Source organism: the organism of the source record quoted next, unplaced genomic scaffold, assembly GCF_019419815.1.
Source record: "Pyrus x bretschneideri cultivar Hongxiangsu unplaced genomic scaffold, Pyrus_bretschneideri_v1 Contig49, whole genome shotgun sequence".
NCBI lineage: Eukaryota > Viridiplantae > Streptophyta > Magnoliopsida > Rosales > Rosaceae > Pyrus > Pyrus x bretschneideri.
Window position 1 is genome coordinate 1,673,032 of NW_025999786.1, and position 22,061 is coordinate 1,695,092.

Sequence of the window (22,061 nt, forward strand, 5' to 3'; positions counted from 1 at the left end):
AAAACAAATTTATGGTATTAACCTATGAATTTACAATATTCAGCTTGAATGTCACACTATGTCAATAAATTCAATGGAACAAAGGAAAAGAATATGTTAATGCAAAGTACTTTTAGGCCTGGTGCAGGTCGTGAAAGAAGCCATGAAAAGCCTAAAGAAGTTCAAGACACACAATGTCCAAGGAGCTTAGAAAAGAATGCTCCCAAATGCTATAGTCGACTGCCTACAAGCTAAGCCCAACTAGGATATTGAAAGAGCTTTCCGACCGCCAGGCACACGTGGTCTGCTGACAGTTTTATGGCACAAGTCTTCAGGAGCAGATCTACTTAGATGTTAATTAGGCCACAGAGAAAAGACCTAGGATTGGATGTAAATGTGGTCGGAGCAATGCTCGGAGAAGTAAGGTTAGATAACTAAGGTCGATTTAGATGCTTGGTCCGCATCACTCTTATAGAAAGCGTCATTTTCGATTAAACACATGTCACCTCACCAACCAAGTGTTCATAATCTTGGGCTTTTTGGCCATCGTTCGCAGAATCTGAAGTGGTCGACATTTTGTGTGCTCGATATATACAAACAATTTTAATTTTAGAAAAAGGAGAAACATGAAGGCAATCTATTCAAAATTGCAAAGTCCTAAATGTTAGTGGTAGGAAGTGCACACTCGGGTATGTCGTGAACCTAGTCGGTCTAGAGGGGCAATCTGTCTTGATTCGATTATTAAAGAACTCAACAATTGTGATCTTCGCCAGCATCAGTCCACGCTGTTGACGGTAGCAACTAAAGATTAAGAGAAAAAGTTTTAAAATAGTGTTTAAGTTGCACTCTATCATGACCAAGAAAAGTACCAATGTGTATGACAAACTTAAGAGAAGCCAATGGAGAATCCTAAAGATCTTTTGTATGTTCTTGGTTACTGAAGAAGAAGGTAGAAAGAATTTGGCAGATCTTCACTTTAAAAAAAAAAAAGAAGAGACAGTCTCGAGCAACGGATCATAGCCATTGGAAAAGAGGCACCAAAATAACAAGATTGTGACATGTGGCATCTTGGTCGATTTAGTTTTCGAAATAGAAGAGACGTGAAAAGCCATTGTTGTGTGCGAGGCCATGCCTGCCTACAATGCATTTAATATGGAGGCTCATCAATCACTCTGCCAATCTGCCACTAACATTGGCCTCGGGCACCCAATTGTCTCATGGCCATTGTTTAGAAAGGGGACAGTTAAGACAAGGCCGAGCAACTAACAATGATGAGCCAGGAACACTCGAGACGCTTACTCTGGCTGAGCACCACTTAAAGTGCCGACCGACCATTGCAACTCCATGCCCAAGAAGAAACCCTTGGCCAATGAGTTAGGGGTACTTGTTAATGCAGGGTAGTTTTAAGCCCATATAGTGGTACGGTCCGGGAAAGAAGCCATGAAAAGCGCCAAGAAGTTCAAGAAGTTCAAGGTCCAAGGGATTTAGAAAAGAATGCTCATTGTGCTATTTAGCCAATCGCCTACAAGCTGAGCCCGACTATTATATGAAAAAGCTTTTCGACTGTCAGGAGCATATGAGATGGCTAACAAATTTATGGCACAAGTCTCTGGAAATATGTCTACCCAGATGTTAAATTAGGCCATATGGTAGCCCCCACTCAAGGGCAGAGACCCAGTATAAGACCTAAAAATGGTCGGAGTGGCACTCAGAGACGCAACGTTGGATAACCAAGACTAAGTGGGACACTCGGCCCACTTTACTCTAACAGAACGTGCCATTTTAACTGAATACATGTCACCTCACCGCCGAATATTTGGTTGATAGTGGAAATGTGTCAAAATGCTAGTCTACATAGGTTGCGCATTAAATGCCAAGTTAGGAACCCCCAAGGCTGGTAGGTTCATTGAGGGCCTATATAAGGGTTGGGAACCTCCTGTATTAAGGTCAGACAACTAAAAAGAAAGAGAGAGTTCATATAATAGCCGAGCATTATTTTTAGTCTTGAAATCAATATAATCTGAGTAACATAGTGGATGTAACTCAATTTTGAAGGATGGACCACTTAAACCTTTGAGTCCATTTCATTTCAGTCCATATCCCAACCCCACCAAGAGTTTGGTATTTATTTTGTTAACTTGCAAATTCTGAGCGTTAACAGAGTAGACATCTATCATCTATGTGAAACATAAAACAAGGAAATCATGCGTCAGTGCCTCATTAAAATTTTGACCAAAAAATCTAGTGAGATAAAAATTTAGATGAAAGATAAAAGAGTACAATGTGAAGATATTACTAACGATGTGCTACCTCTGATATAAGGTTGGCATATTGTTGCACGATTGCTAATGCTCCCCCTAATGCTAGGTTGACACATTTCAATGTTATAAACCATCTTTCTGAAGAGATTCTTCAATGTGACCAGAACACGGAGTGATACACCATGTGTCGTTGTACAAACGGTGGGATGTGTGTATTAAAAAATTAATAACTTAAAAAATAAAATTTCTCACCACTTATATAAAAACACACGGCATACCACTCATGTTCCAGTCACAATAAAAAATTCCTGAATGTGGTAGTTGCGTTGGAAGTGTTTTAGTGAAGCTCATGTGTGTTAATTATATCTCTACAAATTAATAAAACACTCATTGTCAACCAAAATCTTATGAAATTATAAGTTTAACCCTCTAATTAAAACAGAACATGAATAAGAAATATGGGGCAGAAATGTAATTTCACACAACCAAACTTTTCACTTTTTTTTTTAAGTCTCACCTACATGTAATCCTAACATATTTATAATTAAAAAAAAATTCACACTCCCACATTCTCTATCACTCTTTTCTCACTCTTTTCCTCTCTTTTTCTATTTCAAAAACAAAAATAAAAAATTTTCTCACACACTTTGTGTATGCCCATATGCTAGTACATATTAAGTGTGGCATCTAGATTACGTCGATCTGAAATATTACTAGCATCATAGCCAATAATTTGAAAATTTTGATTCTTTTGAATAAAATTAGCTCGTGTAAATTGTTTCATGAAAATAACATAATGCATACATAATACCGTTCAAATGTCTTCAAGTTGGTTGGTGCATAGATATATCTTGCTAATAAGGCCGCTAAGAAAGCTCGTATAAATAATTACATCAAGTGATAAAACAAATATAGTAACCACATAAAGTGATGAAAATGATCTTTCACACTAAGTATTCACTTAATCCATATATGAAAAGACATCACCAACAATCAGTTTCTTTCTAGCCCAGTTTTCTTTTGTATTCATATAATTCAAATAGATGTATTTATAAGCTTTCTCTTGTACTCATCAACTATCACATTTTTTTGTTGTATGAAATTTCAGAAAGCTGTAGAAGCAAGGCTATTGGCGGCTATAGAGTATATATATGGACTACCTGGGTGTAGCCCGTGTGGGTGTGAGTGGTATTTTAATTTCAAGGTAGATGAGCAGAAGAGAAAGAAAGACAAGGTGTTAACATGGATATTTGTCTGACCCGGTCTCATTTTTGCCGTGTCATCATTTTTAGGGAAGACGCTTTGAAGGGGAACTAGATCACCATTGGACGGAAGACTCTTTGACCCACGCTTCATCACCCTTAAATGGTAGACATTTTGGTGCATGTAACACAAACATATATAGTGGTTCACCCATAAACAAGCCACGTCCATTGTAGTATGTGTACATTGTGTGTGTATATATATAGTGGATCACCCTTCACCAAGGAATATATATTTGTGTTACCACAAGGAAAGGAACTTTTTTTCTTTTTCTTTTGAGGGAGTTAAGTGTGCGGGTGAAGGCAAAGAGAGAAGGAATTTTTAAGCTTTTCGTTATAATTATTGTTGCAACAAAAAAAAAAAAGACTTTTAGTAAAAGAAAATACAACAATCTCCAAAATTGAAGATGAAAGAGAGGCGCGAGGGAGGGAAACATTTGGAACGACCATGTTGGTTTTGGCTCAACCATTGTGTAATTTTCCTTTTTTGGTCTTATTTACTCCTTTATTTTTTATGGTTTAAAGTTTGGCTTTTTACATTATTTACTATTACGTTTAGTAATATTCTTCTAAATCTAAATGGCAAGTTCGATACCAAATTATTATAAAAGACCCACTCGAAGCTTTCTGCCCCCTTTGTAAAAAAAAACGCGATGTGGGATCATGATTTTTTCAGGGCCAGAGTTACACGAATCGGAATACAAATACCTCAAAGATCTGGTCATGAGCTCAACATCTCTTATCAATTGAGCTGCACAAGTGGACTAGTGATGCCACCATGATCTTGTGTTCTCAAATGATACGCAAAGTTAACCAACTTCACCGAGATTGACCATTCTTATTTCGCAAGATATAGAAACCTGATCCGATTGGAGATAGATAAGTTTCTTATATTCTTGGAGATTCCTACAATCTAAGGATTGGCGTGGACTGCAAGTAATCACACTCATAAAATGATGCAATACCTACTCCTAATATCCTTTTGGATTCTCCTAGGTTTCATACGGATTATGTATCCTAAAATAATTCTCTCTCGACTAGTATAAATATACTCTTCTAGCGTCAATCTCTGGTAACACAATTATCACATACTCTATTCTCTTTCCTACTACTTGAGTCACATAAATTGCTTGCTAACTTGACCGTCAAAGAGCTTTTGGATGGTACCTCACCTGGGGCCAAGGTTATCTTACGATTGTTTGCTCTTTTACATGTAATCGAGTTTGTGCATCTTCTTCACATACAATGGTGCGCGAATTTAGTACCAACATCATAGATCTAGGAAGTCCACAATCGCAGGCCCCTTTCTCCGACTTGGGGTCAGTGACATCCCTTCATGCCTCCATCCTAACTTGTTTACTTGCTTAGTGTGAAATGCTAAGGATGGTAAGTTCTTAAACAAGGACTTCCTATACTATATTAAGAGCAGAGTTAGTGGACATAGGACATGTCCCCCTTCTGGCGTTCCCCTAGCATGTAATCGCATATATTATCAAAATAAAAGAACTGAATCTTATGTATAGTTTTATAGAGTGGTAGTAAAAGTGACTTATCTGTCAACTTTTCCTTTCTCCCTCAGTCCCTTTGTCCTCCTTCAACTTCCACATCCCTTATGTTTCTTCACTCCCATCCCGTCCCTAACCTTCCACGCCTCAGTCTTCCCTCCCATCTCATTCTTTTTCTACGAAATCTCCAACAATCCTATGTAGTGTGGTTGAATTTGGTCATTAGTATTCTTAACGAGAATGTACCAATTTTGTTGCTCTTAAACGTAAATGGATGGGGGTGATTATTGGTTGTTCCTGACAATGGTTTGGTGTGCATATATGAAGCGATAACTTTCTTTGGCGAGTTACGATAATGTAGTGTGTTGTTGGTTTTGTCTTGGTAACATTTGCCGCACATATTGTTGCCATTGTCCTTGCTAAAGCTATAACTCACACCAACTGGCGAAATTTTTTTGCATCACTGGTGCTATCAAATCTTATGCAGGTCTCAGGCTAGGGATCCCATTACCACCCAACCCTTTGTGCACTATCATGGCTACAACTAGGGTCATACATGCCTTTGCTACCCGTGCCTCCTGAGAAATTTGTACACGGGTCTCCTCTGTGGACACATCATCGGCTCTAATTTTTGTTTTTCAGTTTACATTTTATGCTTTGTTTATACTGCCTAGAATGGGTTAGGTAGTAAATTTTGTTTGTGTCGCTTCAATGATTTGTGTGGCCGAGCTATTTTTAATGGTTATGTGAGGATTTTGGTGCTAGGCATGTTCATCTTTGTGACTCTTGGTTCCAATGGTCTCGTGTGGTGGTTGCATAGAGGTTTAAGATCATTTTTGTTATGTGATAATTATCTACAGACTAAGAAATTGGTCACTGGAAAAAACGTACCCATATGGTGCATCTTGTAATTAGGTTTTCTTGGTAATGAAACACTTTATTACTTATGTAAAAAAAGCTAATAACATTTCGCACATTTTAAAGTTTTTATTGAATTTCAAGCTAGATCACAAAGTATCAATTTTCTAATATTGCACCATAAGGTTTTGAAATTGTGTCAAATTAAATTTTCAATAGACTGACTATTTGATCGTTCATTAAATTTAGGGTAAATTATATTCTACCTCCTCAGGTTTAGGTGAAATTGCAATCTCATACAACATCTTTAAAACATTTCATCTGATATACAAACTTAAATTTTGTTGCACTTTCATATATCTGTTAGTTAAACCGTCAATTTAACCGCTAAGTGATGATATAGCAAATTCATGACTCACATATTTTAATGACGTGACATAGAAAATAATTTAATATAAAAAATAATTTAAATATAAAATATATTAAAACAAAGTAAAAAGGGGCTCACCCTCTCTCCCACCCGAGCAAAGGGTGTCCGTCTTCATCTACTCATTCCTTATGGGCTTATACGTTATCTTATAAACAAATTCCACATATCACACATCATCAATTTAATAGATGTTAGATTTTCAAACAGACAAACAGTGTAAATTAATAGATTCAAAATCTCGTAGTGTAATGTGAGAAAATCGAAACCTTTTTCTGAAAACCAACTCAAACCTAAAGAGTGCAAAATGCAGTTAGCCTTTTAAGTTTAGATGTTTTTAACATAAGTTGTAAAGAGTTTGTAACTCAATTGATTTAAAATATTTACCTGTACATCTTGAGTTTAATTCCCTCACCTCCTAATATCTATTGTATAAAAAAAAATATTACACCCCAAAACAACCAAACCCCTAGAACAATATTGCCAACACCTAAAGTAAAGTCGTCATCAAACTCATTGCACTTAACCATTAAACATTATGGAACACGGGACAGATTTAAGGATAACATGATTTCCGGTGATCTAAATACACATAATATCAAATAAACCTCTCACTTGTGAAATGAACTTTTACTTCTAGACTGTAATACTAACTTATTGTATTTGGGATATTATGCCATGTTGAATTTTAGATTTTTTGTTTACATTCTTCAAATTTTCAAATTTGTGATCGATTGTAAAAAAAAATCAAAAGGAAAAGACACAAAGGTACACTCCACAAGCATGAGCATGCGTGCACTCTGTGATACTTTATTTATGAAGGCAGTAAGTGACATATCCACTATTGCGCTCTAATGTTTATTTCTATTATATATGACAATATCATACACGATTGAAATTTCAAAATTGACCAAATAATAATAGTAATTATTTAATAATTAATAATAATAGTATTTTAATATTGAAAAGTTTGTAAGCATTGGTCATAGGGTAATGTTAGGAAAATTAAATATGTAGACTAACATTGTAAACTAAATAATATGTAAGTTAACGATTAGATTTTTACTTAAATGTTAATTACATGCTTATTTTTTTTATTAGTGACACATCATTTATTTTGCAACTTTAATTTATAAATTTCGTCAACCTAAAATAACTCTTCGTCATAATATGATACGCATTTACGAGAGAGAGAGAGAGAGAGAGAGAGAGAGAGAGAGAGAGAGAGTTGAGAGTTTTGCGAAAAAGATGATGAGCAATGTTAGCTAGTTAGGTAGGGAAAGGAACTTATACTAAAACAACCCAAAAGCACATCGTTAATAAAGCAAATTAGAAAGATTGTTTAAGTGAGTAGGGCATCAAAAGAACCAAGAGAGACAACCTTTATCCCCTTTGTCCAGATCAAATCCAACTTAAAAGAAGCACAAAATCTTGTTATACACAAATTATTTTTAGTATTTTTCATCCAACCAAGACGAGAACATCGTAATCGAGATAAAATCAAATTATTCTAAGTGAGAAGACTTGTATTTTTCTTTTTTCATTCCATTTCTCAATCAAACTATATTATAATCTAATTTAAATTAGATGGAGAAGAATTTGGACATTGGTTTTTGGTTGATTTGACTTTGAAATTGCCTTTTAGTCTCACTTTGTCCTTGAAATTGAATTTGTCTCATTTTACTCCTAAAACTGCCAAAGTCGAGCCATTTTGCCTCATTTCCATCCTTTTTTGTCTACATAAAGGTTAAATGAGAGGGCATCTAGAGAGAGCCATTATGGTTGGCGATGAATGACTCTATTTTGACAGTTTCAAAAGACAAATCAACAAATTAACCTTTGAACATACATGCATAGGGGGATAAGAAGTGGGGGAGAAGAAACATAATGCTCTAGTCAGCTTGGCTAGACGTACGTATATTTGTTTTTCACTCTATTGGTCCTTGTATAACTATGTTCAAAATAATGCATCTCTTTTATTTGTGTTTTTTATGTTGTGACTATTTTTTCTATTTTTTCATATTTAAGAACTTTGACGTATGGTCTACTGGTGCAGCGGGTACGATCTCCTTTTGAAAAGGAAATTATTCCAAAGTTGTAGTGGAGCAATTAGATTAAATTTAAGCAAGGTTGATTAGTGGTTTGGTACTGGAAGCATTGCATTTTAGTAGTAAACAATAGGCTCCCTAATTAATATTTTATTACTGTAATTAATATTGACGGCTTCAGATTTTTGTTCATAAAGTGAGTCTGATATTTCGGATGCACAAATAAATACTCGTAATCATTTGAAATGAATCACACGTCGCAATGGAGCACTTTCACTCGTCTAATTCTTAAGATTTTAAAACGAAATGACTAATCAGCTAGTGGAAAACACACAGACGCGGACAAAGACCTTGAAACAACAAAAATAACTTGACTTTTAAGAAGAGAAGCTTCCCCCTTCTCTCAAAAGTTCTCGTGCTCCACTGCTCCTTTCCTTGCTGCCTGTTTGAGAGTCGACGGTAGACTTCCTCTAAGGCTTAGACTTTCGTATAGATTAGACATATTCACCAGGCATTTGCATCTGCAGGAGCAGCAAAAGCGGAAAACTCCGTGGTAGCCTCAGAATGCAAGGCACCTGTATTAGGAGTAACACTTGAGCTGCAGCATCAGAATAGAGTGAGACCGTAGTTTAAAGTCAACATTTGGATCATGTCACCGAAAGACCGAACTTTAGCCTTGACTCTTGAAGCACAGAAAATGAAATAATGAAGCGGAAAAGAGTGCCGTTAATGCCATGTCGTCTGTTCAGTGCATTCTTCTGAAATATCAGATTCTCTGCAGAGGCATAAACAACATCAGTGGAGTAGCAAAACATACATGCTATGATGACTTTAATAACATCGACATCCATCAATAATCAAGGAGTGAGTGAAATCCTTTTACAAACATAAGCAATGTTGTACAAAGCATACTCCATTCAGAAAGGCATACCGTACTCACAAACAAGTCACCGTCAAGACTTAGTAGCTATCAACAACGACGACAGGCTTGTATTTGCACAGTTCAGACAATATTTTGCTCGCTTTCTAATGTAGGAGAAAATAATCAATCAATCAATGGAAGGCATTCTGTACATCAAAACTATAACTTAATCATATGTATGTGTGAACACTTAAGGCATGGAGACTATCTCGATTATGGCCTACAAAACTCTTGGTAAGAGGCACTTGAACATTCTTACATCAATAATTATTTTACACGCCATGACTCATATGCTGCAAAGAGGGAGACGAAGATCATGCTTATTACAGTATAGAAATGACTGATGCACTGTCTATATAATATTTACATAGCACTGCAAATAGAGAAATTAAACTCTGGTTACTAACCTTGAAATAAACTCTGTTCGCCTTAACGAGACCCACCCCCTCTCCTCTTATCTCTGAAACTGGAGAGTGGAGATCAACTGCCCCTAGCTTGCTAAATTAGAACTGAGGCTACAGAATCACTTAAACCAAACTCTAGTGATTAGTCTTTAACATATGCTCAATCTTAACTGATGTTAAAAGCCTATATCACCAACACCCACTTGCAAATGCTTATGAGATTGTACGAAGCAAAAGGAGCACAAAATTTGGTCTAAACCGTCATATGTCATAGTAGATGTAGTTTAGACTGCCTCTTTGGTGGACTTTAAATAAATTATCAAACTAATATAAGGTTTTGCACGAAATCATAGCAGAATATAATGCCTTGTAAAACCAAAAGGCCACTTATTTTTCAAAAAAATTCAAAAGAATGATTCATTTAAGGAGCCTTACCTTCACATAATTTTTCCTTATCCACCTGCATGCTTCCCTCATAGCAAAGCAGCTACATCATGTCACGCACGGTTAGAGATACAGGCTTCTTTTACAAAAGAAAAGCACCAAGTAATCAGCCAGAGTGTTTCACATCAATCTCCTGAAAAGTACAAAATCGATGGATAAAATACTATGAAAGGAAGAAATATGCACATGATGGAACCTTCATGAAAACGAAATCATAACCACCAAGTACCAAGCTTGATTGGGTACAAGGACAACCTAGAAGAACCAAGTATATACACATATTATTCAAACACAAGTACAAAGGAAACTAAAGGTTTATTCCGCTCCAGAAATCATAAATAAGAGCTCATATAAGTAAAAGGTTAACTAGGAGATATGCGAATTCAATACGACTGATGAATCCAGAAATACTGACCCTTGTGAAAAGAAACTTTTAACTCAAATAACACCTCACTCCTGTGAAAATAAGAATACTGAACTGCTTACCTAATCTGTAAGCGTATTACATTAGCAAAGAAAATAATGCACTAATCAAACCGGAACCTTCAGTACATCAATTATATAACAACTAAACTATGAATCTTCAATGAACTTGATATATTAAACAATTGACCCGAGTCTAATAGCAAGCTCTACTTTAAAGCATCATATAATATCAATATAAACAATTTTTATTGATTTAATTAATGTAAGACTATGACTTCCTAGTTTCACTGTATTGGATTGGATAAATAGAACTAGAATACAAGAAGAAAAGATATGTGTGGAAATGAGATTCAATTTGGGTCTGACTGTATAAGGGATGCAGTTGCCTTCTCCGTATTCCTCCCTGATGTTAGAGGCGATACACCTGAACTTTGGAATGATGAAAATGAGGAAGGAGCTGGGGCTGATTCTGCGGCAGTGGATAAAGGGTTGACATTACTGCTCACAGGCATGCTGGTTCCCCCGGCAGACCCTTCGATGACAGCCCTTGGGTCTGGGGGGTTTTCAATATCCGTAATTCCTTCCAGCATCTGCACAACTTTTCCCATCATCGGCCTGTGAGATGGTTGTTCCTGTATGCACCAGAAGGTTACCTGAATTGCTCTCTTCACTTGATCCATATCAACATCTTGGTCGACTAGCCTTCTATCAACAATTCCCTTGATGTTACCCTTCTCAAATTCCTCAAAAGCCCACAAGGAGAACTTCTTCCTATTTGTTGCCTCAGAAACTTCAAAATTCCTTCTCCCACTCACTATCTCTAGCAAAACCATACCGTAACTGTAAACATCAGATTTGGAAGTTATTGGAAGATTTGCTAGCCATTCTGGTGCCAAATACCCTCTAGTACCCCTAACACTTGTCAAGGTTCGATACCTATGGTCCTTTGGATTAACGAGCTTTGCGAGGCCAAAATCTGACACCTTGGCATTGTAATTCTCATCTAACAGAATGTTCTCTGGTTTTATATCACAATGCACAATGCAGTCTCGGCATTCCTCATGAAGGTATGTGATCCCCCTTGCAGTGCCGAGGGCAACGTGGAACCGAGACTCCCAATTCAACAACTTTCCTGATTGCTCTTCTGTTGCAAAAAGGAAACTATCAAGGGACCCATTTTTCATGAACTCATATACCAGAAGCCTATGGCGCCCCTCGGAGCAAAAACCAATCAGCCTAACCAGATTCAAATGGTGTGTGCTACTAATTGTTGCAACCTCCATCCTGAACTGTTTCTCCCCTTGCTCAATCCCCTCAAGTTGCTTAACTGCAACAACAGTTCTATTAGCAAGAATGCCTTTATAAACAGCCCCAAATCCTCCTGCCCCAAGCTTCTCCTTGAATCCCTTGGTTGAGCGTTGGAGATCCTTATACGAGAACTGAACCGGTGCACCAGAAGCATACTCAAGAAGCGCATATTGAGCAGACAATCCACCAAAGCTGCGACTGTTTCTGCAAAACCACCACCACAAACCACCTTCAAATGCCATCAAACCAAAGACAGTGGCAAAAACTACAACAACCACTATCCATCTACGCAACTTCCAATTCTTTTTGTTGCCAGCAGTCCCCAGTGATGATGATGGATTTGGAATCACTGGTCCACATACCTTGATATATGAACTACTGGACATAGCTGGACTGTGATACCCACTAAGAAAACCTGGTGTCTTGGTGTAGCATAGCCCTGTGCCATCAGACAAAGACGTCAACGCATCACAAGCACTACTTCCAAGACAATTCAACCTGCAAGTCAATATTCCCGCAGAGAAAAAGAAAATCGGCGAATCTGTCTCAGGAGGGTAGGACAAGAACCGAGTATGTTCCAAGTCCAACATAATCACACTCTGAGGACAATCCTTAATCTCCATCTTCCTCTTACACCCTTTCCTGCTATCCTTGGGATCAACAAGCTCAAAATTAAGAGACATACATCCGCATACCGGATCAGTATCGTTATAACTACAAACTCCCATGCCCCCACAATACCCGAAAACCTCACACTGATCAGTAACAGCTGCCCATCTCTCTGTAACAGTCCCACTACCTCTAGAAGAGCTATAAATCCTCAGATTCCCATCACTCCCCAACTTCAAAAACCGCAAAATATCACCCGCTTCGGCATAATCACTACTATAAGCAACAATAGCATCAGTGGACAATTGTGGATCCGAAATTGACAGAATACCAATTGACCGCAATCCTAGAGTAGGCGAACTCAAATTCGTATTAACAGAAGAATTCAATCCCTGATTCCAATACACAGTAATATCATTCCACAAAAGTGTAAGGTTCCCCTTTTTTACAAGCTTAAACGAGTACAACCCAGACCGCAAAACCTTACTCACAGTGAAGTTCTGCCCGGGGACGATCGAATCGGTGGGGTTGTCGAAGCTGGACCAGACCGTAACGGTGCCGTTTCGGAGTACCAAGTTGCCCAAATCGTCAATCGCAGCCGAAGAGACGCCGCGGCTGGTGGTGTTGGAGTCCCAAAGAGTGGCGCCGGAGCCGTTGACGAGGCGAAGGGTGCCGGATGGGAGGAACTGGAGGGTTCCACCGGAGTCAACTGCTTTGCCTGCACCGGCGGACCAGACGGGTACGCCGCCGGAGTAGGAGATGGCGGCGATGTAAGAAGGGGGTGAAGCGGGGGGGTCGGAGGGGATGAAGCCGAGGGAGAAGGTGTCGTTTGGGGAGGACCAGGTGGTGGTTGGGTTGGCGGCGGAGAGAGAGGAGCCTGGTGAGATTGTGGTGGCGGCGGAAACGGCGGCGGAGAGGAGAGAGGCGATCAAGAGAAGATGTGAAAGACTGATGTGGGTTTGTAGCACCATTTTTGGGTAAGTCTTGGCTTTTGGAGATCAGTTCATTGGTGGGTGGGCAGAGGAGAAAGTTGGGGGTGTTTTTAAGGAGGAAGGAGGGAGGAGGGAGTGAGCTTCTTTTGAACAAAGGAGGCTTCATTAATGAAAGGGACAATTTCAAATTTGTTAGGCAGAGTCTTCCTTTCCCTCCTCCGGCGGGAAGACGGAGTGAGTTGAGGATGGAAAGAAAGACTCTGACTAAAAGACTCTGACTAACAAATTTGGGGGAAGTACGGTGTTTTGACTCATGCGAGCCTAGAAGTGATAAGGTCTGGTTCTTCTTTACTACAGAAGCAAGAGGTTTTATATTTGAATCTCGTTGATGACGAATTTGATATTAAATTAGGTTGCTCATTACTCAAAAAATTAATATAAAAATATAAGGAAAACTCAAATTAGGTATTTAGGTTTTCAAATATTTTTATTGAGCAAAATGATTCAGTTTTGTTAATATGATCTCTCATCAATTCGTAAAGCATTGATTTATTTATCAACAATGCTTGGCTAATAAAAAATGAGTAAGGATTCATACTCAAAATTTCTCAAAATTATTCGTTGTCAATTTATAAAATTTCGTGTTTATAATCAGAATCGTTCATATTATAAATCACCTATAAAGATCGTCTTTGTTAAAAATCAATTAAAACTAAGGTCGTTTAGTCATCAAACAGTTTAAAAACAAATGAACGAAATTGGTAAAAGTATTATGAACCGTATATATATCTTGCTACAATAGATTGACTAAACGACCTTAGTTTTAATTTATTTTTGCAAAGATGATCTTTACAATGTGATTCATAGTATGACCGGTTATGATCATAAGCACAAAGCTCTGTGATTAAAATACTAAGAGTTTTGAGTAGGAATTTCTACTCATCTTTGAGTAGCCAAGTATTGTTATTTATTTATTGGAAGTTCATTATTTTTCTCGAAGATTAACGTAAAGCAAATGGGAATGATCGACCATATTACGTATGATATTTGCCATTGGCAACTATGTCAACCAACGGTTGCTAAAGCCTCTTCATGATTGGTTACCGAACTTTGCTTCCAAATTCATTAATATCAAGTGGAATCACATCTTTAACTAGACTGATTTTGTGGCTGATGCGTTAACTCGTCAGAGTCTCACTATTTCTAGTAGTCATATTTGGGAGTATTGTATCTCAAACTCTACTTTTTCTGCGCTTATCCTTGCTTATAGTGGAAACAGGTGTATTTGTGGTTTTTTTCTTTGATGAATTTTTCTACATCAAAAAAGATAAAAATATCGGAAATCACTAGTACTATTTTGTGATTTTTTAAACGCAACTCCAACTTTAATTATGAGTTTTTATCACTAATAGTCAAAATTTAATACCAAATTTCATAAATGTCACTTTTTATAAATTCTTTCAAAAATAATAGAAAATACACTTAAATAGACTTAAATACCTTCAATATTAAAACCAAATAAACATAAGGATAACAACAGTTCTTATAAGTCGTGGAACATACCCTTTTGAGACTAGCATCTAATATCTTCTTAACACAAATTCTTATGCAAAATTATATTATCAAAAGCTGTAATATCTCCATTTTATCGTTGTTTTGTAATTTCAAAACAATGTGTCTTTACGCTACTGATTAAACACAAAAAGGAGTTCTTCAACCGTTCAACCTTGAACATGAAGATGTAATTAAAGTATCTACATAAGCTACTATATACTCAGTTAACAATGAGAAGGATGAATCTCTTCACATTGCAAAGCTCATCTCCTCTATTAGCAATCCAGGATAAGATCTGAGCCATGAGCTATCTAAATTTTATTTTTTATTTAATAGATAAAACATTAAGTATAGCTGGCCACAATAATGAATGGAAAAAGAAGCATGTTGTATTAATGGATATCCTCAATTCATTTTATCAAATTTTATTTGTTTGAGCTATTAATTATTGCACAAACCCAATTAAATTTCAACACAAACTTGAATTTTGTTTTAATTTTAATAGTTGGAGTTAGTAATATATATTATTGATTTAACTTTGTACAATAATTCTTCCCTGCTAGAGCGGTTGAGTTGCTTTCTACAACTCCCACCATAATTTTATTGACCTCCCATGTTCAATGATAAACTAATCACAAACTGATCTGCACAAGTTTGATACTACCGACTCTCCTCGCAGCTTCATACTTTGAACAAAGATGTACAAGAGACCTATTCAAGTGTTTTGGCTTTTATATGCAAATGGATTTTGAATTTTGAGGGTATCTAGGTCTATTTAGGTGAGTTTTATGATGTATTTGAAAGTTTGTATTAAAAGGTGACATTTATGAAATTGAGTATTAAATTTTGACCATTAACGATAAATTAACATTTCTTCAAAATTTATATTCTGCATTTTAAACTTTTTATATTTATAAAAAATAAAACATTGGGAAGGGTGGCTGGTGAGATTTTTTAATCAGTAATAACAATTTGCAAAATAAATACCAAATCATTATTAAATAATTTAAATTCCTCAGCTTTTGGTTGCTGTGTTTTCCAGCCATTAATTCTTTTTTATTTAGGGAAAGTACTTTCTCAAGAATTGAAGATGTGGGTTTGACAGTTTGAGAAGAAAGTTCCAGCGTTTAATATGCGTTAACGGCGTTAAGGCATTTCAAAGTCCAAGGGGGAACCCGTCACCTGACAAGACTCCAACTTCTGACAGACGCCGGATCTCTGTTTTCTCGGACTTGTTTCGTTTTTTTTTTTTGGGGTCCAGTTGACCAACAAATCCTCTTCAAAGTTAACCTGTTCAATTTCTGCGCGTATCATTTGGGTTTGAATAAATAATAGATCATCTTTGCAAAAATTTAATTTAATTTGAAATTATTGAACTTCAACGATCTGAATTGTCTATTTTGTAAGTCACGATTCATAGATCATCTTACAAAAATTCAATTTAATCCGAAATCATATGCCTATTTAGTTATCAAGATAAAATTTCATTATTTCTTATATAACAAAGTATTCGTTAATTTCTTTGAACCTAATTAGATGTCTTAAATATTTCCGATTTGGCGGTCCTTTAAAATTCGATGTAATGTAGACCCCACAACTAATCCCTATTTTTATATAAAAATGGAAATCTGTTCCCTTAAAGATTTCCCTAACTAATGTTATATATATATATATATATATATATATATATATATTTTTTTTTTTTTTTTAAAATAAACGTGATGCTCATCTTTGACTTCTTGTTACTTTACTTGCAACTTACAAATTTATTAAGAAACTTATGTGGAGCATAAAATAATCTCAAAAATTATGAAGCGGGCACGTGGATTATTCTCCAAGAAAGACAAGATTGCCTGACACGCCCTGATCCTGATATTCCTCAAACACTAGGATAGGCACGTGCTGGGCGACACCCGAGGGTGACGAAAGCCATTTATTGAATGCAAATCCTAAGAACAAGAAATAAATAGGACTTAAAATTTTAAATATAATGAATATGCATTTAAGGAACGTGTTCAGAACATACAACTAACTAGAACACTATAAGAAATTAATATAAAATTGAATGAATAAGAGGATGGGTCCTACACCGAGAGAACTCGAAAATGCCGATGTGGAAGTGCCTTGACGCCGAGATTATACGCCTCGATTCTAAATCCTGAGGGGGCGCAAAACAAACATGAGTGGACCAAGTTGATATATATAATACTAAAACAGTTATGAAGATACTAACCCCCAAAATTTTATGAAAACTAATGGCATAATAAGTGATAGGTTTTCCAAAAACCCTAGCATGCCATAAAACATCTCATAAAACATATCTTATATATAATGTGCTAACTAGTGATATCAATATCAGTATCATACGGCCGAAGCCACCAACCTACACTTGGCACGAAGCCAATATAAGTATCATCGCCCTCAGGCACCAACTTACACTTGGCACGAAGCCAATATAATAGTAACATCGCCCTCAGGCACCAACCTACAACCGGCACGAAGCCAATATAATAGTAACATCTAGATACACACAAAAACATTGAATATAGACTTTCCAAACATAAGTATATATATTTCAAAAGTATCTTCATAGTATAAAGTCATCCATCATCTATACTATAAAGAAGTGTGTGAAAACATGTTCTAAATAGTATATCGTCATCCATCAGATACCCTATAAGAACATGGGTTTTATAGCGTCTTCACATATACTTTACCGTCGAAAAGCCGCGCAAACTAGCGAAAACGGAAATGTCTCCAACTGTGCAGATTAGGGGACAACCTGTGAACCAAAATTCTAGAGGGTAAAATAATTGGTGTGGTGGGTAAATGATGACTATTCAGTGTTTTTGGTGGCATGTAAAACTAGTTTTTCCATCAGAACAATACATTCATGATTTTTGTAATTCTATAAAGTTTAAAAACAACATAAATCGCCCGTAGTAAACATTTGCTTCATCAACTGTAACAAATAAGTTTTAGAAAATTAGGCATATACTAAATACCAAAGTAAGCTCTAGTAAGCTTAGGATTCATGTTTGAATCAATAGATCATCAAAAAAAAATCTTCATAATGCCTAAATTTAAGTCTTATAAGAAGTCTTCATAATGCATAACAAATGGGGTCATTATGAAGACTTGAAATCATAAAAGGGGTCGAACACTTATTAGTTTTATTTTATTTTATTTTATTTTTAATGTTTACGTGGGTTAGGTTGACACGTGGTGTCCAATCATGGTTCACGTGGGCGCCACGTCTTTAATTAACGAAGGTTCTGACGTTAAACTTAACGGATGTATGAAAGTGTCCTAGAATTATAACTTTATGTACCAGACTAGGACGAAAAAAACTTGATGTATGAAATATTGAAAACCAAGAAACTTTAGAGTAGTAATCTAAGATTAGCGCTTAATACTTTTACTCTTTCCTTCTATATTGTTACCGCTTTGTCTCACTTCTCCATCCGTTTATCTTTTTTTCCTTTGGTAGTCATCCATGGATTGTTCTTCTATGTCACTATACTAGATAAAAAATCACATTCCAAACAAGTACCAACCAATTGAAAATGTCACATCCATTACGCCAAGTTAAAAATTTGTTAAAAATTTGTTAAATGAACTAGATTACTTTGTCCAAAATCAATAGAAAGTCATGAAAGTATAGCCTTCCCAAACCAAGGTTCTAAAAAACGCTAGACGCTAGTGAGGCGGCGGGCTAGCACCTAGGCGGATTTAGGTAAATTTCTTGTATATCTTGTAAATAAGTGCATATTGACACTTACAAAAAATTATACTTGTATGAAATCCATGGATGAGATAATAAAAGAATGATAAAATGCAAAAAGAGTATCCAACAAGTCCAAAATTTAAAAACACATTAAGCATATATGTCATATAACCATAGTGAGGAGTATTGTAGAATGACATATGTACAACAAGTTCACAATTTAAAACAACATAAAATGGAAAATAAGGAAATTTAGTAATGTAAAATACTTATCTTTAGCATCCCGGAATTTAAGTTGATACACAACACACCTATTCTATAAAATTAACAAAATTTCAAGGTATAATTAGAACTTAGACTTTAAACAAATTTCACAAAAAAAAAAAAAAAAAAACCACCTAGCCGCCTAGCCCGCCTAGAGCCACCCTGATTTTTCCAGCCGTTTTGCACAAAATTGCTTCAGTTCCAAGGTGCCACCTAGGACGTTTTTTAGAACACTGTTCCAAACTAATGGTCACCATCATCCCCATCATGCCATCACCTCCAAATCAATGCAAAACCACAAACTCCACCATACAACTCAAGCCTCCAACTTTGAGAAGAAAGTCATGGAGGTTGCTAAAAATGGTATGGACATCCATGATGTAGCCACTACTATCTTCACCGTCACAAAGAAGTGTTGGAAAATAATAGTATTTTATGTTGATTTGATTATTTGGGTTTTCTTGTTAGTTTAGTAGGGCCTAGGCCATCCGAATTAGGGTTTCTAAGATTTGCTCTCTATAAATATAGCTTATAGTTTAATATGAATAATTAGTCACGATGTAGCCTTTTGGAGTTTTGCAGCCATTTCGGCATTTTTGTTTGTTTAATAAAATTCTTATTATTTTGTAATCTTATTCATCGCGCACTCTGATATTGAGCTTGGTATCAGACCAGGTTTGATCCTTTGGGATTTAATCTGCTCTTGATTGGTGTCAATTTATTTGTATCAGCTTTGTTTGTCAGTTTACTAGGTATCAGTTTCGTCCGTCGTCTTCCGCTGTTTGTTTTTTTTTTATGTTTTAGATTCATCTTAAAAATTGTCGTTGTTCATTGTGGTAAGAATGTGTTTGCTTGTTCTTCGTGCATAGCATCCGTAGTCGAAGCTGTTCTTGTCGCCACCACCGCACTGCAATCTGCCCAGACAACCTAACCCGTCTGCTCCTTGAACCATGAACCCGCACCACCTGTCACTCACCCGCACTAGCATCTGCACGAACTATCTGCTGCAATCCCTTCTGCACCAAAGACAAGATCCCATGAAATCCACCTCACTGCATCACTCCCCGTCCCTTGCGATCTAACCTGCATCGTCACCTTGATTTGAATTTGCACCCGCTGTCTGGAACCTGAACCCGTATCTGCAGTGCACTCGGGGTCACCTCTGCAGTAAGCACTTGCTCTTGTTTTTCGCAAGTTAAAGAAAGTCCCAGGAGAATGGAAAAAGTAACAAAGGAAAAGAAAATTGAAAGAGAAAAAAAATAAAAATAAAAAAATAAAAAGAATAAAAGTTTTGCTTGCAGTGGAGAAGATCACAACAAATAAAAAAAAAGGACAAAGAATAGGAAAAGTAAATTTGTTTACCCGTGAGAAGGATCGTTTTGTTGGGCCAATTGTTGCCGACGCAAGAGTTTTGTTGGACTAACGAGCATTCGAGTGTTTGAACTAATGACCACTTGGGTGACGTTGTAAACATAACAAATTGGATTTTTTGCTTGTTTGTTCAAGTTGTTTGGAAGCTCACAATTGGCATTGGCATGAAATCTTTCATTGGCACTGACATTGAAATCTTGCACTAGCACTAGCATTAGAATCTTGCACTGGCACCGGCACTGGAATCTTACATTGGCATTGGCATTTGGAATCTTGCACTCGCACCAATGAAATTTCGTATTGAAATTGGCATCGGAAATTAGCATAATGGAACTTGCATCCGCATCTACTTGTTGGCAAATTCATGTCGTGTACCGCCATGAGTACGAGGGGGATGTTGGAAAATATTAGTATTTTATGTTTATTTGATTATTTGGGTTTGCTTGTTAGTTTAGTAGGGCATAGCCCATTCGAATTAGAGTTTCTAGGTTTTGCTATTTATAAATATAGCTTATAGTTCAGTATGAATAATTAATACGTCAGGATGTAACCCGTTGGAGTTTTGTAGCCGTTTCGGTATTTTTGTTTGTTTCATAAAATTCTTATTATTTTGTAATCTTATTCGTCGCACACTCTGATATTCAACTAGAATAATTGAAAATTTTACAAGCTGAGAATCAGCGAATGAAGAAATTGCATGAGAAAAAACAAGCTCCTTGAAATCCTATTTGAATTTTTAACCCTATTCTTTGTTAGGAGATTGTCCTAATATAATTTCAGATCATTGAATTTTTTTTTTCCATATTAAATAATCTATGTTTGAAATTTTAGATATTGAGGTAACTAGTAAAAAAAAAAAAGTTAAATTATGTTGTTATCTAATATATGGTTAAGATGGGTAATATGACAGTCACATTTGTGACAAGTTTCAAAGTAAAAATTCAATTATTTAAGATATAATATGAGGATATATAATCAAAGTTGGGCAAATTGTTTGACATTAATGGGATAAACATGAAATTCAAGAGTGGAAGCATAAGCCTTGGTTGCTATTTGAACATTCAACGCTTCCGTTGGATGCAACCCATCAAAGAAAACAATTGTCGTCCTGTTTCTGTTCTCACATGTTTCTCCACCTCTCTCGCACAATACTCCATTTCCACCTGCATTTGTTAATTTGTTATTGCACCAGAGATTATATATATATCCACAGAGAAGCCTAGAAGAAGGGAATGAAATGAACCTTGAATTTGAGATATCACTTTGCAACAGGGGGTTGCTCGTGTCTTCAAAGCCTGTTGTAATAAAGGCACCAAAAAACATTAAGTCATAACATTTCGTTGTCTTTGTTAAGGCGTTCGACAATGGTTTAGGTGAGTTTGAGTCCTATATATAAGAATTAGACATCTTGAGTTTGATTCGTATGACATTATTGTTATGTGATTAGGTAAATGTGAGTCTATCTATTAATATTCACCCACATTTGTCTGAGTTTGGTTACTTTTTGGACCATTTGAAGACCATTTTGTTGTCAGTTTTTTAATATATTAACTCAAGAATTGGAATCACTCTCATATAACTTAATTTTTCAGTCATTTTTAAGATCGAGTTTCTAATTTCATATCTCTCGAAGATGATAGTTTCTAATTCCAAAAAATTCAAAAGAATATTCATTTAAGGAGCCTTACCTTCACAAAATTTTTCCTCAACCACCTGCATGCTTCCCTCTTAGCAAAGCAGCTACATCATGTCACGCATGG

General features: G+C 36.2%; 1 protein-coding gene and 2 long non-coding RNA genes across 3 annotated transcripts; all 3 read right to left on the minus strand.

Annotated features, from left to right (window-relative positions):
* Nucleotides 1-8,141: 8,141 nt before the first annotated feature.
* Nucleotides 8,142-22,004, minus strand: LOC103931344. The gene is made up of 3 exons (XR_007252407.1): nucleotides 21,990-22,004; nucleotides 9,670-9,728; nucleotides 8,142-9,366 (listed from the first exon to the last, which is right to left on the minus strand). It is a non-coding gene; the product is annotated as an uncharacterized LOC103931344 (long non-coding RNA).
* On the minus strand, nucleotides 10,570-13,603 carry LOC103940045 (G-type lectin S-receptor-like serine/threonine-protein kinase At1g34300). Its single transcript, XM_048568766.1, has one exon. The coding sequence runs from the start codon at nucleotides 13,422-13,424 to the stop codon at nucleotides 10,887-10,889; it is 2,538 nt and encodes an 845-aa protein (XP_048424723.1). The 5' UTR covers nucleotides 13,425-13,603; the 3' UTR covers nucleotides 10,570-10,886.
* Nucleotides 21,247-21,980, minus strand: LOC125470169. The gene is made up of 2 exons (XR_007252408.1): nucleotides 21,545-21,980; nucleotides 21,247-21,464 (listed from the first exon to the last, which is right to left on the minus strand). It is a non-coding gene; the product is annotated as an uncharacterized LOC125470169 (long non-coding RNA).
* Nucleotides 22,005-22,061: the final 57 nt, after the last annotated feature.

What these genes read in the sequence shown, in the direction of transcription:
- LOC103940045 (XM_048568766.1), bottom strand. Translation starts at nt 13,424, where the DNA reads ATGGTGCTACAAACCCACATCAGTCTTTCACATCTTCTCTTGATCGCC.